Raw genomic sequence first — 21,180 nt, forward strand, 5'->3', positions numbered from 1 at the left:
CTGTCGTAGATTTTATCATACATGTCAAGCATAATTTTATGCCATAATCTTAAACTAAGAAATACATTTGAAACTAGGAATAAATTTATTGTACAAGGTTAGAAGGTTGCTTTTGTTCATAAATTGATCTATGACCGACGAAGGATGACAAAAATTGTTCGCTACTTTAAACAAATGTCATTTTAAGTTTATCTTGAAATTTTGTTCAAATGCTTTCAGCAGTTTTTGGTTGAAAGAATAAAGGACGATAAACACCTAAAGTTTTAGCAAGTAACCGAAACATAACGCTTACAAAAGTAACCAGAAAAATAGTAAATCTGCAAAACGTTAGTAAAGATGTACTGAGAGTTTTGAAGAAGTAAACTGATAACACGAATTCACTAAATGAAGCTACGAAGTTCTTTCGAAATAACCTGCTAAAAAGGCTTTCAAAAGGTCAAGTTGCATCTACGTAAAGAAACGAAAAATTTTCATGCAAAGCATTCCTAAAGCGAACGGCAAGACAAAAAACAGATATCTTCGGAAAAGGTATCTATAAACGTCGAGAAATTCATGAACTTCACTACGGAAAAGAATTATATAAATGTTACTACAGAAACTAATAAGATGTTTGAAAGCTTCAAAACTACTATGGAAGCAAAAAAAAAGGTAAAAAAAAAAAAAAAAGAAAAACAGCATCTCGTGGAAAAGAAGTCCATATATAGGGTAAAGAATCTATCAGAGAAAAAAACAAATTTTGTCCAAAGAAATATTTTACAAACCTAAAACGTTTCATAGCAAGTCTCTAGAAAATTAAGAATTGTATGTATGCTGGTAGAGAATACACAAAAATCTATGTAAAACATTTAAAAGGAAAATATTCTGTAAAAACTATAGACGTCATCTAAAAGGTTGTATGCAATAGAATGATATCTACTATAAATCTATTAATAAGAAAAATCAATGAATACCTTTACTTAAGCAAGGAAAAACTTTTAAAATAATGCCGAGAACATATACACACAGATCCTTTACATAGAACCAAAAAGTTCTTTCGAGATGCATTACAAAAACTGAGGACCGACTTTATGAAAAAACATTAACGCCCGAAAACTTAGAATTGTATGAATGCATCAAAAGCAGGAAATATACCAGAGTTCTTGTGATAAACAAAAAATGTATACAAATCTTTTACATGAAACTAACGGTAATTTCCGAAAATTGAAGAAAAACCGAGAAATTTACAAAAGTCCTGTTGAAATGCATTTCGATTAAAAGGTTTTCGAAGTTCATAAAGACATTTTCTTTCCTTGATAAATATTTTTACAATTTCATTTTTTTACAGCTAGGCGGAATGAGTGAATGCACTTGGTTACATTGTACAGAGCGTTCCTCCATAAGGCTGGTCTGGCAGACAGCGTGCAGGCTCCGATTGGTGTATACGTAGATCTTTCAACTCCGCCTGTAATAAAGGTTAGTACGAAGGTCTAGTTATCAGAAATGTGTCTTGTTGAAATGTGTTTTGATTAAAAAAGTTTCAAAGTTCATAGAGATATTTTCGTTTCTTGAAAAATATTTTTACAACTTCATTTTTTTACAGCTAAGCGGAATGAGTGAGTGCACTTGGTTACATTGTACAGAGCGTTCCTCCATAAGGCTGGTCTGGCAGACAGCGTGCAGGCTCCGATTGGTGTATACGTAGATCTTTCAACTCCGCCTGTAATAAAGGTTAGTACGAAGGTCTAGTTATCAGAAATGTGTCTTGTTGAAATGTGTTTTGATTAAAAAAGTTTCAAAGTTCATAGAGATATTTTCGTTTCTTGAAAAATATTTTTACAACTTAATTTTTTTACAGCTAAGCGGAATGAGTGAGTGCACTTGGTTACATTGTACAGAGCGTTCCTCCATAAGGCTGGTCCGGCAGACAGCGTGCAGGCTCCGATTGGTGTATACGTAGATCTTTCAACTCCACCTGTAATAAAGGTTAGTACAAAGGTTAAGTTATCAGTAATATTAGCAGTCGCTGTTATGAGCAGGGAGCTTAACGAACATACTTTAAGTCCCTGGTTGTATAGGGGTTGAGGGGAGCTCACGCCACTATTTTGGAGTTTCGTTTTTCCGCTTATCTTGGATTCCATTTTTTTCTGCTTTCGTTTTATATCTTAAAATCTACTTATTTGCGAGAAAAATAATCAATAGTAAAGAGCGTAAAATTACCTTTAAAATGTGGTTTGTTTTTGTTATAGCTGTGATAGGTGCAGGCTATATTTCAAAACTCGTGAGTTTTTGAAAAACTGTCTCTTTTTTCCCCTTTTTCTATCTTTCGAACTCAGAGAAAGACATAATAATGACTTGTTTTTAATTAATTGGACTCTGTTGTGTCATTTTAGTCAATTCTGGACCAAAAAGACAACGTATGTAAGAATTAAATCGTGTATCCTTGTGCAGTAAGAATAAATAATAAAATTAATGATAAAAAATCCAACCATGCATAAAGGAAATCTTCTTCCTCAGATTGTTTAGCTGGCTATATTTTGTGATAAACCGTTAAGTGTCAGTTTTTTAAAACTCTGGCAGTTTATGCAAAAAATGCCAGAGTTTGCACTAAATTTTCTGCAGCCGCATCCTGTGCCACATCCTTTCGTGCATGAACGAAATATCATGGAGAGGATGGAGTCAGGAGCAAGGAAACCCTTTCAATATTTTCATCCCTGACTTTTCGATGCAAAAAAGTGTTTTATAAGGATTAATTTTCCCAATATCGACAATTTTAAAGTGATTTAATGGATAACTCCCTAAATATCGCCAACTGGAAACCAGATCCGAAAAATATCCTTTTTTTTCCAAATTAGTCGCCATCGTGGCGATAGATCACCAAGTTGAGCACGGCAGCATAAGTATCATTTAAAACTTACTGTAAAACAGTGCCCCATTTTTGTAGTTCTATAAATTTAGGCAACCAATACACACAAAAACTAGTAGCTTTTTTAATGCAAAAACTAGTAGAAAAGGTATTTTTTCATTTGATAAAATTTTTTGAAAAGTACTTCTTGAAGTATACAGTAAGTTTTGGCAGTCATTGACTTCATACGTGGTCCGTAATAAGAAACCCAATCGCAGAAATCCGTCGTAGAAATGCTAGCTCTGTTTCCACATCACGACTGGGGTAAGAAATCCGATGCGTTTTTGTTAAGGGAGTATCGCTAGGAGCTCTAATCCCCCATCAAGACTGTTAATCTTACCCTTAGAACTATTGTTTCATTCAAGAATCATTACGTTTTGTGTTCCAGGATACTCAACTCCGATCGATATTTGCTTATTATATTATTGTTCTTGGATAATTTTGCTTAGAATAGTCAGTTAAATACTCGTGGTATGCAGAAGCTCATCTAATATAAAAACGAAAAAAGAATTGTGATTTTTTTTAGACCAGTTTCATAGACATTTTTCTAATTGGATAATTTTTGAAAGCTATTGTACTTTTCTATGAGTTCATCTGTAAATAGCATGTCTTTGCTGCTATGTTTACATTCTATGTCGGCTTAAGTAGACTTTTTGTTATAATTGTACACAAGCTTATTTTATATTGGATTGAATAGAACATTCATTTGCTCCAAGATGTGGACATACTTGGAGGCAGTGCCGCCGGGAGCCAAGACGGGCCCCCTCTCAATTTAGTCTCCAGAATCCTCCTCCTTTCGTAAAACTGATTTATACTGCTTTGATTCCGAGTCGGGCCCTCTCAAGAGTCGGGTCCCTAGTTTCCGACTAGGCTGACATAGCCTCCCGTAGACCGTGCTGGAGGACAAAAAGGTGCTCTAAACCAATCTAAGTGCCAAACTTAGCCAAAATGTTTCGCATGTTTAATTTCTGAGAGAAAAGTATCAAAAAACATAAGCATCTTTATTATATTTAAAAAAAAAAAAAAAAAAACGGCATGTTCGGTATTTTACCTCTACACCCAACGACTTGAATCTTATTATTCTTGTGTCCGATGTTACTTCTTCCAACAGTATTTCAAAAGAAAAACACAATAAATGATCCGCAAGAACTGATCAAATATCTACACGAGGACTCAAAATTACCTCCAGCACCCCAGCAACAGGTTGTGATAAAGTCTGATTAAACTGAAAAAACAACGTAAATAAAGCACAAATTTTGAAGAAAATACAGCATATAGCTATTTCAAGGCTACAATGGAGCCTCTTCATCAGTGCAAAAAGCTCACCTACACAACCGAAAGTCGCGAGAGAACTGACAACGACCACGTTTACACCGGTATTTATACCAAAGAGGGCCAACCAATAGGAATTCAGGATACAGGACAACAACCAACCAACCAACCAGCAAACGACATGTCAACCCCGGGCTCAGAGTAAGGGAGAGAGACAACCAATCAGAAGCCAGGAGACACAAAGAGTGAGAGACAATGAAAAAACTGAAAAAGCAATTACAGAAATTGCTTCCAAATATCATGAAAAAATTATAGTGCTGGAAAAATCATTGACAAGAGAATGAGATATTTTCCAAATATAGTAAGCTTCCCAGAAATCGAGGTCATACACAGAAGAACATTTACAAATAATCTTTGCAGATGAAAAATCAAAACAGTGACCAGAAGTCCAACAATGTTGAGCGATAGAAGATCGAGCAAGTTCTTTATTTTTAACATAATTTTCGTGCTCTTTCAGACGATGCTTGAGAGCACGTTTAGTCTGTCCAACATAACCAAGTCCACACTTGCAGGAGATGCTATAAATACCCCAGTTGCTATGGCAATCAATACGGTCCTTCAAGTTTGTGAACTTTATCTTATTTACAGGAGAAAAAGCTATATCGAAACCAAACTTCTTCAAAATCTTTGCAACTTGATGGCTGACTTTTGGATAATAAGGCAAAACAATAGCATAGGAAAGCATTGGAAGCAGAAACCTTGTCAGAATGAGAGGGCTTAGTTAGCTTATTATAAATTGATCGTTAATGCTAGGAGAATAACCACGATCGAAAGTCACTGCTTTAAGATAAGAAAGCTTAGCACTTAAGGAATTGGTGGAAGAACAGATGTTAAAAACACGAAACACAAAAGCCTTGAATGAAGCCAGCTTTTGGTTTGGTGGATGAGAAGAGCATTTATGAGGAGGTAGTGTAACAGCAAAAGGCTTACGAAACACCAAAGTCATAAATTCATTATTACTTTTAGTAATAAAGACGTCCATAAAAGAAAGAGAACTATCAGTTTCCATTTCAATTGAGAATCGGATGCAAGGATCAATAGAATTTAGAGTAGAAAGTAAAAGATTATTATCGACACGGTTTTCGCTAAGCAAGACAAAGCAATCATCAACATAACGAACGTAGAACGGAAACCTTATGGTTTCAAAAAGTTTATCCTCAAATATTTCATTAAAAACAATAATTTAAATGGGTAATGATAAACATTTAATTGCTTAACAAATTACAAACGAATGTACGATTCATTCAGCAAAAGATTTTTGCCATTTCTGTTTCAAGAAATTACTTTAAAATGAAGTATATTAACCATCACATGCGGGACAAAGTGACCCAATCGGTAATTTTTTCGATAGTTTAAACTAGAGCCGCTATAAAAATTATTATTTATCTAGAGGCCTTTCTTTAAACTACTGTTTCTTAACAAATGAGTAATCTCACCTTTACACTGAAAGCCTTGCTCTCAAAATCTACAATTTATTTTAACATTAATATATTAACAGAGGAAAAATATTAACTAATTCATAAGCAAGTTACAAGAGGTTGACTTTGAATGTCCCACACATGAAGCATGTAAATAAATTATGTATTTTAAATAACAATTTTTTTTTAATAAAAGTATTACTGTGTCAGGAGCATTTTCGTATCAAATTTAAAGATAAAAAAAGTGTTTACCTCTGTTTAATTAAAATATTAAAAGATATGACAACATGTTAATGAAATTTAAGTGTCTTTTTGTCCCGCACGTGACGCTGGAATGGCCCTTTTATGCTTTCTTTGTTATGCATACCAATAATTGCAAAATTTATGTCTATAGAGTTATCAAAAAAAATATTTAAAAAAAACCTCATTACCTTATGTGTCATACTTGTGTGTGGCTGCGACACCCATATCCCTGTATTTGAAATAAGTAAATTTGGCACGAAAATTTTAACCGTGTGTTGAATAATTGTCTACTCAAGTGGGGTAGTTGAGTGGGGATGGAAAAAAATCCATTGCTGTACTCTTGCTCCCCATTCATCCAGTCCTTCGAAACGAAAATCAATGAACGGCCAGAAATTCGGGCGCGAAACGTCCCCTCTGTGTCTCCGGACGAAAGGGTGGCGACCCCCTTCGGAGTTCTGCGCATGCGCTTTACTTGGGACATTCCGCGTGGCTCTCTTGTTCATAGTTCCATCCATCCCTTCACATCATTCCCACGATCGCTCGAGAAAGGGGTGGAACAGGACTCCTGATCGCTCCGAACTGCTCCAGAAAACGTGTCGGAAACCATCGATAAACAACTTCAACTTCTTCAAGGAAGATGCTTCAGTAAGAGTGTTCGGGACTTCGGAGCGCGAAATATTTTCTTTTGGGACGTTTAAGTTTAAAGAATCATAGAGCTGATCAAGATACTATGCTTTTGCGAGAGTAACTATGTGAGACTTGAAGCACTCGATTAATTCTTTTTAAATGAACATGGTTTTGATTTCGAGGTGCTGCTGCTGGAGATCTGTCAGAAAAGGAAGTTTTGCAAGTGGAATATTTACTTTGGTAAGCTACCATTTTATGAGTTACTTATATTATTATGAATTAAGAATGTAAATGTGGTTTTGTCCATCAGGAACACTTTTAATTAGCGTGACAGTGTCTGATACCTAAGTTTTGATCAACGGAAAAAGCCCTTGTACCATCAAACTTTACTAGTGTAAAATTTGGATTTGGTTTAAAATTTTCAATAATAGCTTTAAACATTCACATTTCATTGAATTTTCAATATTTGAATTTCAAAAATTATTATGTTTCTCTGATATGCTGTCAAATATTCTGCAAGTTTAGTAACATTTCACGGAAAACTCTGCGTGATATAAGCCGAAAACCTTCAAAAATATTTTGTATGATTGAAAGAAATGCTTATATCTCCGTGGGTATAAGAGATACTTTTACAAACATATAAGAATAAATTCTAGATAGTTTTTTTAAACTTATTTCTGAAATTTATAGCTTATTCCCAGCTCTTTACAACGACAAACGATCAAAAACCTTTTTTTGTTTCCTCAATTTGTTGCTAGTCCCCCAAATGAATAGTAGACTTAATTTTTATTGGAAAATGACACCTGAAGTATACCTTTTATGTAAAAATAATTACACAACAATTGGTCTTTTATTTCTCGAGAAACCCGTAAAAATGTGAATCTTTGAAAGTGTCCCAATACTTTTGGTCATATAGTGCATTGACATTATGATTTATTTATTTATTTTAAATAAAAGGGGCAAAGTTAAGAAATCTTGTACAATATATAAATCAAAGGAACAACCGGCCTTTTTGAAAAAAAAGAATAAAGTCAAGGAAAACAAAGGCAATATCGTGATCTCTAAATTAAAAAAAATAATTGGTTTGATGCCGAAACTGCATATTATAACTGTATATATTATACGTTTGTTAAATATATTTTAATGACTTTTTTAATTTTGTTACCATGAAAAGTTAATACTTATCATAAAAAAGAGACACGAATTTAATTAAAGTTATTTTCTCTCATATTACCGTAAAATGGTCCAACTTGGGCCACTTTTGGATGTTTTCATTGAAAATTCCGTGTACGTCTTTGATTCAGAAATTTAAGGATTTTAGCAATGGTAAGCTATACATCTCGTTCTTCGAAAGAAATGTTTAAAAAAAAATCTAAGTTGGAAAGAAGAGGGGTGGGAATTTTTCCCCCGGGGCCCATAGTTGCACCCTTACGGGGTGCAACTATGGGCCACCTCATTTTAACCTAGAAAAAATATTGAAAACTTAATCTGGCCCATTGTTGTCTGAGACTACACGTTGTCCTCTGTTTGAAACTGTATAAAGATTTTATTTTAAGTTTATCATTTACCTTTTTTTCCTTTTTCAATATTTGAAGACTTAATCATCACTTGTCGTCTCGAGTGATTAATAAAGTTCATCATAGTAAACGTAGGTAACGTTCTTTATTATCTGCCTAGGTTTTGACATAGAAACATTTGCAAACTAGAAAAATCTCACCAACTAAAGTATATCTATACTTAGGTCTCAGAAAATTCGTAGGTCTGATAAATTTTAAACGAGATCAAAAAAAATTTTTTTTTTTGAAAACTGAAAGGCGAAAATCACATTTCTTATGTTCCAAATCCCATCAAAATAAATAATTTTGAAAAATTACTTTTCTCAGTTTGTATTTGGTTCGAATTTCAGTCAGTACCATCTTCAAAAACTCCTAGAAGTACGAGCGACAGGGCGACCCTTAAGCTTTCTTCTGTCTTTTCTTGCCATGATTTGCAATAAATAACACAAAATATGACGAAAGCAAGCCTGCAGAGAATAAAATGAAGCTCCGAGCCACTAAAAACCGTGAAAAATAGGTAGCCCATTGTTGTACCCCAACATTTTCATTTTCGATAAATGCTGAGAGCTTGTGAAAACTATAAAATAGTTTAAGTCGACAAGCGGCTTAATTCCTAACTGACGAATTAGTAAAGCAAATCTGAACTTACCAGACCTTGGAAAACAATATATGTGGTCTGTCCAAAGGAGATGTCTCTTCCACGAGTGAGCCGAATCACGCACTAAGAACGACTAAGTTATCTAAGGTATACAACAACAATGGTAATCTCTGATATTGTGTCTTTACCTAAATGGTTACACTACCTGGTAAATTTTTTTGGAACTCGTAAAAGAGGGTACCAGGAAGCAAAATCATCGCCATGGCAACAGTGGATCATTGTTGCCTGCTTGGCACAAAGTTGTACCGTTTTACGGTACTTTACCATGAATGTAAACTCAAATTATTATTTTTAAAGTGTATCTAATGTCAATATTTTGAATCAATCCACAAATAGTGAAACTTTCTATAACAAGTAAATTAACTTTCTTATGCATGATCTTTTCATATTATAATTAAGAAGTGTTTTCCGAGAAAATAATTACACTGACAGAAAATTATAGTAATATATGTTTCATATTTTATCAAATAGTAGGAAAAAACATTAAAAACTTAATTTTTACGTTTTTCCTGTATGATTAATGGCGTTAAAAGGTGTTTTAAAATTGATTTTTGAAAAAATTATTTGTCTCTTTACTTCAGTTGTTATTGGACAAATATTGATAAAATTAGAAAATCACCCGTCAAGGTATGACTGGTGAAAATTGCTCCTACATTTGAAGTACAAAGTGCTTCTACAATTGCCTGGTTGGTGATATTTTGATAGTTGAAATTTTAACCTTAACTCCAGTAAATAAACCTGAACTCCAGTATATAGCGTTAATTGTTAACCATTTTTTCGCTTCTTCACTCTCCTAAAATTAGTCTTAGCAGTAAAACAGTTACAGGATCAAGTTTAGCCTTGTGAAAATAAAGCATTTCCCTGCATGTCAAACGTACCAAAAATTATCAAATTGTCATATTACCGTGCGAGTTTCATTGTTGATGACGTCAGAGCGTTACTCGATCAGTGAATTCGCTGTTATATACGACGGCTGTTCAATAAGTAATACGGCCAAATTTATAAAAAATACAGAGCAACCTTAATAGTCATAATTTACATGATTTTTTAAAGCATAACTTCTGCGGGACTGAATGCATTTATTCCAACTTTCTATCCACTTCATAAAAACTTGTGAACGTTACGTTTGTGAGAGCTTTTTCAAAATCGCCTCCGCTGAATTTGAACATGCTTTGTTGCTTTCAAAATGTTTGCCTCGTAATGGTTTCTTAAGGTAAGAAAAAAGTCTGAAAACACTGATGTAGAATACTTCTGTGATTTCCCTTGATGATAATGGCAGCAGTGTTAATCATTATCTCTGTGATGGATGTTGAAGGTTGTCCCTCACGTTCGATACCTTCCACATTTTGCCTGCCTTCCTTAAAAGATTTATGCCTGCAAAAAGTACTGATTCTAAACATTGCTTCATCGTTGAAAACTTCACGTATCATATCAAAGATCTCCGAGGCTGATTTTTGCAGACAAAAACAAAAATTAATCACATAACTTTGTTCCAATGACGCTTCCATTTTGACAACGGATTGCGTCTTGCAGGCGCTCCCCTACAGGCTTCAATTCAATCATGTGATACTCAGGAACATGAGTCTGCACGCGCCAACTATCGGTAGCTTTTGTGAATACAGATTACAGACATTTTCCATGCCACAGAAAATAACATTCCAGTGAGTGGTTTCGTAGCAGTAAAATTAGTCTTATTTCTTGTAAGCGAACGCCAACAGGCTTCAACTTAATCACATGATACTCAGGAACATGAGTCTGCACGCGCCAACTATCGGTAGCTTTTGTAAATACAGACTACAGACATTTTTCATGCCACAGAAAATAACATTCCGGTGAGTGGTTTCGCGGCAGTAAAATTAGTCTTATTTCTTGTAAGCGAACGCCAACATGCTTCAATTTAATCACGTGATACTCAGGAACATGAGTCAGCACGCGCCAACTATCGGTAGCTTTTGTAAGTACAGACTACAGACATTTTTCATGCCACAGAAAATAACATTCCGGTGAGTGGTTTCGTGGCAGTAAAATTAATCTTATTACTTACTAGCTGCGTGCCCGGCGCTGCACGGGCTACTTAAAAAATGAGAGATGTCCAATTATGTTTTTGTATTACTCTGACATCAGTTTCTAAAGCGCTAAGGAGTAAATAAATACGCGTAATGCAAGGTTTGCAAAACACCAGTAGAGCATATTTTGTCAAAAATCTCTTTAACGTTAATCATAGTTATCAATGATACAAGTTATGAGTATATTCAATTAGCACAAAAGATGAAAATATATGCATTATCAACTATAATCTGTGCTCACGTTAAAATTAATTACATCTGATAGACTGTATCTGAACTATTTATGTACAATTACAATCAGCTTTTTACATAGAATGACACATACTTTTTGGTTGATTACGTGAAACTAAAGCACTAAGACTAAATAACTACTAATAAGCATTAATTTAATACCAAGTCATCAGATTCTAATTTAGTTTTAGTTAAAATTCTTAACAACAATCTTTTTTGTTCAACTCTGTTTCACAAAGAAATCCAAGCAATCTTAATTTAACATGTTCTTTTAACGATATAAACTGTATTTTGAAAATAGAAACAGGAAGGAAAAAGAGAGTTATTACAGTTCGAAAACCCACCCATGTGACGGGAAAAAGTCCAACAAAATAAACATAATTAGTCGCACATCCTAAGTGTACCAAAATATGAGGCCGGTGAATGATAAACTTTCACAACAATCAATAAACATAGCTAAAGAAACAACTTTCATGTGCTGAAAAGAGTTAAGAACGTTGAATGTAAAAAATAAAAAAAAGGACAGACGATAAAATAAAGACTATGCCCGAATAGGGCAACCAATTTTAAACTAATTTAAAATGTTCTTTTAACGATATAAACTGTATTTTGAAAATAGAAGCAGGAAGGAGAAAGGGAGTTATTACAATTCGAAAACTCACCCATGTGACGGGAAAAAGTCCAACAAAATAAACATAATTAGTCGCACATCTTAAGTGTACCAAAATATGAGGCCGGTGAAGGATAAACTTTCACAACAATCAATAAACATAGCTAAAGAAACAACTTTCATGTGCTGAAAAGAGTTAAGAACGTTGAATGTAAAAAATAAAAAAAAGGACAGACGATAAAATAAAGGCTATGCCCGAATAGTGCAACCAATTTTAAACTAACTTAAAATGAAATTCTAGATAGACACGTTGTTTTAAGATTTGGACAGCAGCCAAAAAAATCTCTTAAAACAATTATTAGACTTTTACTTGCTCACGCAAATGCAAAATGGCAACAGGAAAGAAATAAAAATTCCTGAATAACGTTATGTTAATTAACGTTTTAATTAATATCTCTGCTAATTAAAGTCGCATAATTATGAGATTGGTCCTATTGTTTTATTTGGAAAATTTCGAATTGATCGGTATTTCGTTCGACTCCCGATTCGCAGCGGTTCTCGAGAAGATAGATCTTCAGACAGACAGACAGACAGACGCGAACAGATTTTAATATTATAGTGGATTGAGCAGCCTACGTATATATATGAGAATTTCAAAAACTATTAACAAGTATTTAACACAGATTTAAACTCATTGTTGCTTTCTAAATACTACTGTGGCAGACATAATGGAAGTTCATTTATTTTAGAGAAGCCTTCATTCAGTATTATTCTCTCCGAAAAATTATAATTTGTATCATTTCGTTATGGAAAGCAGCCTCTGTTAAGAATGAGTTTCACATTTAATTTTTTGTAAGAAGATATCAAAACAAACATTGCAAACTTACTAGATAATTGCAAATTTTCCACATCTTTGTTTTGCCTTAGCGAACAAATGTTTTTAAACATATTTACGTCAACCAGGTTAGGTCACTCTATTGATTTAAAAAGTATTAACGAAATTGGATAATCCAGTAAAAAGTTATAGCCATACAAAAACATAAGGTAAGAATTGAAAATCGGTCCTTTTTGAAGTTTAAAAACTAATAAAATATCCACGACGAAAAATTTATTTGAAATGTACATGAAAACATTTGCACTTTGAAATTCGACAGAATTTGAAATTATTGTAAAAAAACGTCGATTGACAGGTTCAAATATTGAAAAATCTGCACAAATAGGGTCGTTTTTTTAATTCTTATAGCCTAAACTAAAACTAAAACCCGGCTAAAATCTTTTTTCATTCTTAACCAAAACTAAAACTTGGTTAAAATCTTTTCTCATTCTCAACCAAAACGAAAACTTGGCTAAAATCGCTTTTCATTTTTAACCAAAACTAAAACTTGGCTGAAATCGTTTTTGATTTTTAACCAAAACTAAAACTTAGCTAAATCTTTTTTCATTTTTAACCAAAACTAAAATTTGTTTAACTTTTTTTTTTCATTTTTAACTGAAACTAAAACTTCGCGTTTAAGTATTCCTCCAAGAAAGTTAAGGTATTTCATTTTTACTTCTTCAGTTTCTATAGCAATAAAACAACATAATGGAGATAGAAAAAAAAATAGTATAACAGAGCGAAACATGTACTGATAAGAATTGTGAACATACTATTAGTACAAAATACAACATGTAATTTCCATTGCGTTTTATGCAAGTCGTTTAAACTCGGCGATTTCCTTCCCTTCTCTTTTGGAATGTGGAAATCAGGATCGAAAAGAAGCGAATTTAGAACGCAATAACATAAGCAGGGGAATGGGGAGAGTTTGACTATTGATGTGTCCCCATCACTCCTTAAAGTAAAATGTTATTTATTTCTACTGACTCATTTCGTGTAATTGCGGAATGTTTCAAAAGAAAGACATAAAATGGTTTGAACTTGACAGAACTATTGGAATTTCGGTTTGCTATTTTGATAGCGGCGCATTACATCAAAAATAAGCCATAATAATGAAACTTTTATCGAATATGCTCAGTAATCTATAGTTTTTGATAAAATTTCACAAATGGCATTTTTTTCTTTTTTTGAATTTGAAAACGCTTCTTTTTTCATGTCTGATTGTGAAAATTTTTTAGTGTCTCTGTTACTGATATATTAAAACAAATCAATAAATAATAGCGTCATTAAACTCATGTTTTACTTCTGGGGAACATGGGGCAAAGAGTGAAATATTTTCTCTGCTTTTAGCTCCACCTATACCGCATCATTTTAACTATATAGTACCATATGTATATTTCAGTCAGGAAAAAAATACTGCCGAAGATTACTGCAATTGGTAATATGGGCAATTTTTAAAAAATTGATACGCATGTTGTAATATTTTGTTGTATGTCGAAAACTCTTTTTTTACTATAAAACGATCAAGTTATTTGTATTACCATTTTAAATATTAATTGAGATATCCTAATATTCAATGAAGTATTAATTTAGTTAATATTAAGCTTATTTGTATTTTAAATAAATTGTACAATTAGTCAAGTACATGCTGGACAAAGTGGACGGGGCAAAGGAAATAGTTTGTTTTATTTACTCAATCATTAATCACTTACGACTTCATTTATTAATTAATTCATTTACATTTCTTCATTTAGTAATTCACTTATTCATTCACTCATTCACTTATTTTTTCTTTTCTTCATTCATTCTTTCACCTGCCCATTTATTTTTCTTCATATATTAATTGATTTATTTATTTAATTATTCGTTTATTGCTTCACTATCGTTTCATGTATTCATTCAACCTTTTATTTACTGATTCTTTTGATCAAAAATATATTTTGTAATCGAATGGAAAATATTTCATTAGAAAAGTATTTAATTTTTCACTTTGCCCCATAAAAAAAAAGTGAAATTTTTCCACTTTTTTTTTTTTTTTTTGAAGACTCAAATTTACTGCCAAAAATAAAAAATACTGCTTAAACTGTAAAAGTTTTATTATAAAATACAATGTTCTTTATCAATATACTGTAATTTTCAAAACAAACTTCCGATTTGTTCATTTTGAAAAAACGCAGTCTTTTAACCATTTCACTTTGCCCCACATTCCCCTACATATTCAATCAAATGACAATATACAGTGAAATCACATTGCAACGATCTTCAAGGGACGCGAATTTATTTCGTTATAGTGGAATTTAAGTAATATAATTGCAACTAAATCGGGACTGAAAATGTTTATCGTCGAAACGGATATTTTGATGTGTTGGAATTCGTTGTAACGAGATTTCACTGTGTTGTTTTTCAGTGGATAGTCATTCAAGATGCCGTAGCATAGTACAGGTGGGGGCCTTTTTTTAACTGGATGCCACATTTAAATTATGAAGTAATAAAGGAGGCGACATCTTAATATATAAAAATCTTCTGTGCATACGTTTGTCACCATAAGGCTTTTAAACGGCTGGACCGATTTTGATCAAATTTTTTGTGTGTTATTAAGTTGTGGCAAGCATGGTTTCGAAGCGCGACAGATCGAATCGTTTTAATTAATCAATTAATTAAAACGATTATATCTCCCAAATGATTAATATATATTTTAACATATTGTTGAGCGAGAACTGAAATAAATATTTAACCCGTTGCCAAAGGACAATAAGAAAGCCAACTCTGCTTTTTATAATGAAATTACCTACTGTGATATGTCAATAGATAAAACGTAGAGAGAGAGAGAGAGTGTGAAGCCTTCATTTCTCTCTCTCTCTCTTGAAAGCAACGATTTTAGGTCCAGGGATATATTTTAAAGTAAAGTACTGGAAGGGGTTCACGCAAAACATGTGTGCTGTCGTCGTAGATGAACCATGTGACCGGATCGGTGCTTTAGGTTTTCCTTACCAAATGATCAGAAAGTACCGTACCTACCAACATTTGTTTCTAATATCTGAGTTTTGGCACCAATGTCAAGAATACTTTAAGGATTATCTAACTAATCAGTACATTATTAAAGGAAAAGATGATGGAATTTAAAGACGAAACAAATTTTATTTTCGTCCATATAAACTACAACAGGGTAGTTCTGTATACAAAGATCAGTGCAGTGGAAGATCTTTATCTTTGGTGGAAAAAACAAACTAGGCAAAATACGAAGTTTAGAAAGTTTTCGTTCAAAAGATCGGACCGCTAATCGGTCGGAGTTGGCTTCGCTCACTGATCGGCTGGATTACAGTAACGTGGTGGCTTGGCGACTTTGGCTATAAACAATACAGTTGCGTGATCATTTGTTTACATTTTAAAGCTACTTTTAATGCAATTTATTGCATTTTTTGTTTATTTGTCGAAATATTTCAAATTGCAAAGAATTGTTTTTCGTTTTTAAAGAGTTTATAGTTATTTTAGTTGAAGAATTTATTTATTTTACATCGGGAAGGAGGGAGGGGGGTAGCGAGCAGTGATTTTCGCTTATTCAGAGAACTGTTTTTACCTTTACAATTTTTCTAAACGATATCCTTTCGATTGTTTTATTCTTTTTCATATGGGGAAAGTTGCAGCGGGATTACCCGTTTGTTCTAGATGGGTAGTTAGATTTTTACACTTAATATCTGAGGACGCTTTTTATCCTTTTGAATAAGGCTAAAGGAACAAACCATTAAGCACGGGGGGGGGAAATAGTTAATAAAACAACTGCTCAGTGGGCATTAGATAAAATCAAGTTGTAATAAATATACTCATTCTGACACCAAGCAGCTTTAAAAAATTTCTTTTTATTTATTTCCTTCAACAGAACGGTGCAAACACTTGATGGTTTATTGAAACTTTTTAACTTTTCAATTTTCAAAGTTTCAACAGAACAACGGCTGTCGGGTCCTGTAGTAACTAAATAAAATTGTCATAGTTTTTGTACACTTTTATCACATACTTTTACTGTACACATAAATTAGAAGAAAAAATCTTTTAACGTAAGAAGTTACAATAAAAAATATTTTTGCATTTACGCAAGGATAATAACTTGGTACATTTCCCCCTATAAACTGTGTAGTTTAATACCACTTCAAATAAGAATAATAAATCAGTAATATTTTTAAATATTGCTGGATGAAAGTTTCATTATTCGTGTTAATTTTTGTTTAAATTTTCTACTTTTAACAGTACATGGCGCTGTTACCCAATTTTTCATGGATAAAAGGAGTCCATTAAAAGTTTTCATTTGTTTTTAAAAATGAAGCTTGTTTGTGGGCGATTTTACTGACTTCTAAAAATAACAGTCGAAATGTTGAAATGTGGTTCTTTATAACCCGTAATTTCAAATTCCTCCAGGATTGGGGGGGGGGGGGGCAGGTAAGAATGTATAGTCAACGCAAATTTTATAGGGAAACAGGAAAAACCATGCTCACTTATATGTAAAAATACTAATTTTCGAGGAAAAGGGGGCATTTGACCCGTCCCCCTCTCTGCCCTTATATGACGGGCATCGTTTTCTAGTTTATTCGGAAAAATGTTTTCTCGATCTTCTACGTTTTCTTAATTATAATGTGAAGAAATTCTTTAAAAACAATAATAACATTAAATTATAAAAAAAATAACATATGGAAGTAATGCGAATTTTTTATCCGACAAAAATTTATTGGAACATTTGTTTCGTTTCCTTACATGAAAATAATTCAATACTTAGTACCTAGACTTTAATTTGACAACTGTAGACAGTTCGAAAAGCACATATGTTTCAATCTGAAAATCTGGATTACTTTGTGTGTAACAACTTTAAAATTGATTTTCAAATCTCAATCTGTACTTCCAAATAGTAATTAATACAAGTGCTAACTTTTACAAAGGTCACACAAGAAACTCGGGGAATCCGCACGTTCGCTACCACTAGTCTATAACTAACATAAATTTTTTGACTTTTCTAGATTTTGATGTGTTCGTCGCATTGAGATGTTGCTATCGCATGCTCATTAATATTTAATAAAACTTGACAGCTATTCGACAGGAGTTAATGGATTGATTCATGGGGAACCTGGTTTATTGATAATCCTCTGCTTATTAATTCATATCACTAGGTATCTGATTGATGTTAGGTGTCATTTTATTGATATTCTTCACTAAATTTTTATCCGTCGAACAATAACAATGATGAATGAAGAAAACAGTCTTGAAACATCTATTTTAAATCAAAAACTTTTTTTTCAATCTCTGGTGTAGAGGAGACCGGGGCTAGTAGTAAAACTTTTGTCATTTTTGATATTACCGGAAGATTTGAACTGATGTAAAACATATAATGCATTATATCATTAGAGTAAATCTTGAGCAATATATTCATAAAACAATTATAAATATTTTAAACGGTTTTCATGACAAAAAATGGAATTTGCGTAACCTATAAGTTTGGCTCAATTTGCCCCGTAGCGGGACTAGTAGTGACATGCTTGAGGCACATTTTGACACCCAAAGAACACGAACAAATACGTTGTAACATGTACAAATTATGTAAGAAATGCAATTAAGTGGGATATTTTAAGTTAAGAATGAAAATATTATTCATTCATAATGATCTTAACACAAAAAAAGAACACATTCATGTTTTTAATAAAACTTAAAACGAAATGAAAATAAAATAGTTGAATTATAAACACTTGTGAACTCTTTTTCAGAGACACATCAAAATACTCGTTAATCGAGAAAGATAAAACGTAGACCAGCATTAATTTTTGGCCATATTAATCTTTGACTCTGTACAATGTGTAGGCCCATATCCCACAGGCCTACCTATTTTTATAATCACTCATTAACATCGTTTGTTTCAACATCCGATGCGCTGTTAATGCAAATAAAATAAGGTTTCTTTTTTGGTACATTTGACATGAGACCAGTTATTAAGTGTCATGCATTGTACCCAGTCTTCTACGGGTTCAGAAACTTTGTATTGCTCTAAGCAAACTAGACATAATCAATTTTTATCATCTTTGGAGCTATCTGAATCTTTATTCTTCAATTTTTTTAATAACGTTGGTGTCATTTTTTGTGCACCTTTTGACATTTCCGTAAAGTTTAAAATTTGCTTTTTCTTCTTCAATTTGTTTGTTGCATTTTCTTGCTTTTTATTCTGCTCGAATTTTCTCTTTAGGTTCGATTGCTAGAATAACAGATTTTAAAACATTTACGAGTGGAGTGCTTGCACTTTCGATTTCCAGCTTAAGGTGGCCGTCTTTTATCTATAACAGATTGGCGACAGGAACTGTGAAAAAAAGTTCCCTGACTTTTCCCTGATTTAGTTCATCAAATTTCCCTGATTTACGTTACCAATGATAATGGTTTTCTTTCTTTGCTCTACTTGAAATCCATTGTATGTTTGTATAAAAAGCAGTATTTTAAACGTTTTAAGCTGTGTAAAGTTGTTGAACTAAAGACATATTTTTAAAAAATGCTACTTTTTTTAATAAAATGGTAAAAAAAAAACATATCAAGTACATATTTTTTTTTTGGGGGGGGGGGGGGAACCTACAAAACAGTATATTTCATTTTTCTACATGGAAAGATTACAGAAAATTAAAAAAAAAATACTTTACTTCAAGAAACCACTTAGCACAAGATTTTAAAGAAACTATTAAAATTACTCTTAAAAACATATATGTATTTATGATAGAACTAAAAAGTAATTGAAATTATTTTGAACTAAGTTTTCAAACAGTATAATAATTGTTGCAAGAATAACAAGTAATAGTGAAGGAATCGAAGTGATGTAGTTATTCTTATATAATTAATTGACAATATTTATGCAAAACAGATGAAACCATTTGACATTTATTCATAGGGAGCTTTTCTCTAATCAAGAACATAGGTTTTAATGAAAGAATACAGTATTTTAATTTAACAATAAAAAATAAAGATATTTACATAAGTACACAAATTAACTCTATTTCAAATGATTTCAGTATGTAACGAAAGAAATCTTAGATTGCTTTTGTAAGAAACAACTTTGAAATGCAAGAAAAAAAAGAAAAAAAAACAATTAGGTAATTTCAAAATACATAAAAGAATACAACTTGGTTATAAAATTAAAGAATCACTTAAGTCTGAAGAAAAGAAAACCTTTATAATCTGCGGTGACAACAAATAGTAAAACAGCAAAAAACAAAGTTTTTTTTTTAATTGAAAGTTCAACTTTAGCAATCTATTTAAAAAAGCGAAGAAATAATAACTTTTAAGCTTTTATAGAATTAATTCAAACACCAAAGATTTCTTCTTGAAATCGTGATTACAGTTCGCTAATTACTTCGAGACAATAGAATAAAGGCAAAGGAGCTAAGGCATTAATGAAGGCTTCCTCTTTGCCTGTATGGTTGTTTATTTTACGTAGCATTGAAAGTGTAAAAAGAAATTTCAAGCTCGGTAAAATAAATAACAGACACAGAAGCAATCTTAGGAAGTTCATCCTGTGGTTAATAAGTAAGATTCAATACTTTGATGTTGAGGAAAAAAGATGCACAAATATGCGGCAGTGTATAATCGCACCTCATTAATTTTACTCTTTTTTTGAACAGATAATTGGCGGAAAATGCGTAGGGAATTTTAATTTTGTAAAGCAAAAAAAAAAAAAAAAAATTCATGAAATCAATTTTCTCTGATTTTTTGTTATTTTTCCAAAATTCCCTGATATTTCCCTGACTTTTCCCTGATTAATAAAGTTCCCTGACTTTTCCCTGATCTCCCTGATTTCCCTGATCTGTCGCCACCCTGTATAAAACGTATCGCTGTTACAATGCTAAAGTTAAGTGTCATAGACTCATCTAATTCAATCGGATCTCTCACTTCTGAAGACTGCTCTGCATTCGTATTATCATTGAATAAATTTATTGCTGAAGTGCTTAATTTGGTAACAGCTTCATGTTTATTTCCACCATCATTTTGGTCATCAACGCTCTCGTCTCTGATGGATAACGGATCAGGGCAAGTATTGACACTGTCACAACGTGCCTCCTTGACTTTGTTACAACTTGCTCCGTGTTACGGCATTTTGTGTTTTACTAAATAGTTTCCGAAATAGTGTCATAATCAACAAATGAAATTCATAGAATAACAGCTCGAAACACATGTATTTAGATAATGGTATGAAAGTTTTCACACCTCAGTATTCTTAGTGCACTGACAATTCCAACGCAGGTCACAAAATTTACTTTTGCTGTAGAAAACACGATAAATATTTTATCTTAAACAATCCAACGCTATACTTCCAAACTTACACAAAACACCGAGACCATCAACCTGTTCACTCACATGAAGTGACAGGTGTTGAAACATATTGGCTCAGTCAGGAGGCTCGATGGCACAACTTGCCCCAGGCACAACTAACCCCGGTCTCCCCTACTGTATTCATTTTTACTTGCAAAATTGAATTTTACTCGAGCTTAACTCCATGTGCTATTTATAAAAGTGGTACTTATGAAAAACAATAGAAACGCGCAGTTGATTTACAGACTCGTGAACACAAAAGTTTTTCCCCTGTGCTTTACCCCCGTGAAGTTTTGCGTAGCATTTGTTTCTTGAAGAAAGTTATTTTCGCTTTATTACAATATGTTTTTTGTACAGTTCAT

General features: G+C 32.6%; 1 protein-coding gene across 1 annotated transcript in view; it reads left to right on the forward strand.

Annotated features, from left to right (window-relative positions):
- The first annotated feature begins 6,431 nt into the window (after window positions 1–6,431).
- The window catches only part of LOC129234534 (uncharacterized), a 130,329-nt gene continuing 115,580 nt past the window's right edge, over window positions 6,432–21,180 (forward strand). The window contains exon 1 of the mRNA XM_054868549.1: window positions 6,432–6,741. Coding sequence (XP_054724524.1) covers window positions 6,661–6,741 — 81 coding nt within the window. The 5' untranslated portion in view covers window positions 6,432–6,660. The remainder of the gene's footprint in view (window positions 6,742–21,180) is intronic.

Source organism: Uloborus diversus, chromosome 1 (genome assembly GCF_026930045.1).
Source record: "Uloborus diversus isolate 005 chromosome 1, Udiv.v.3.1, whole genome shotgun sequence".
Lineage (NCBI taxonomy): Eukaryota > Metazoa > Arthropoda > Arachnida > Araneae > Uloboridae > Uloborus > Uloborus diversus.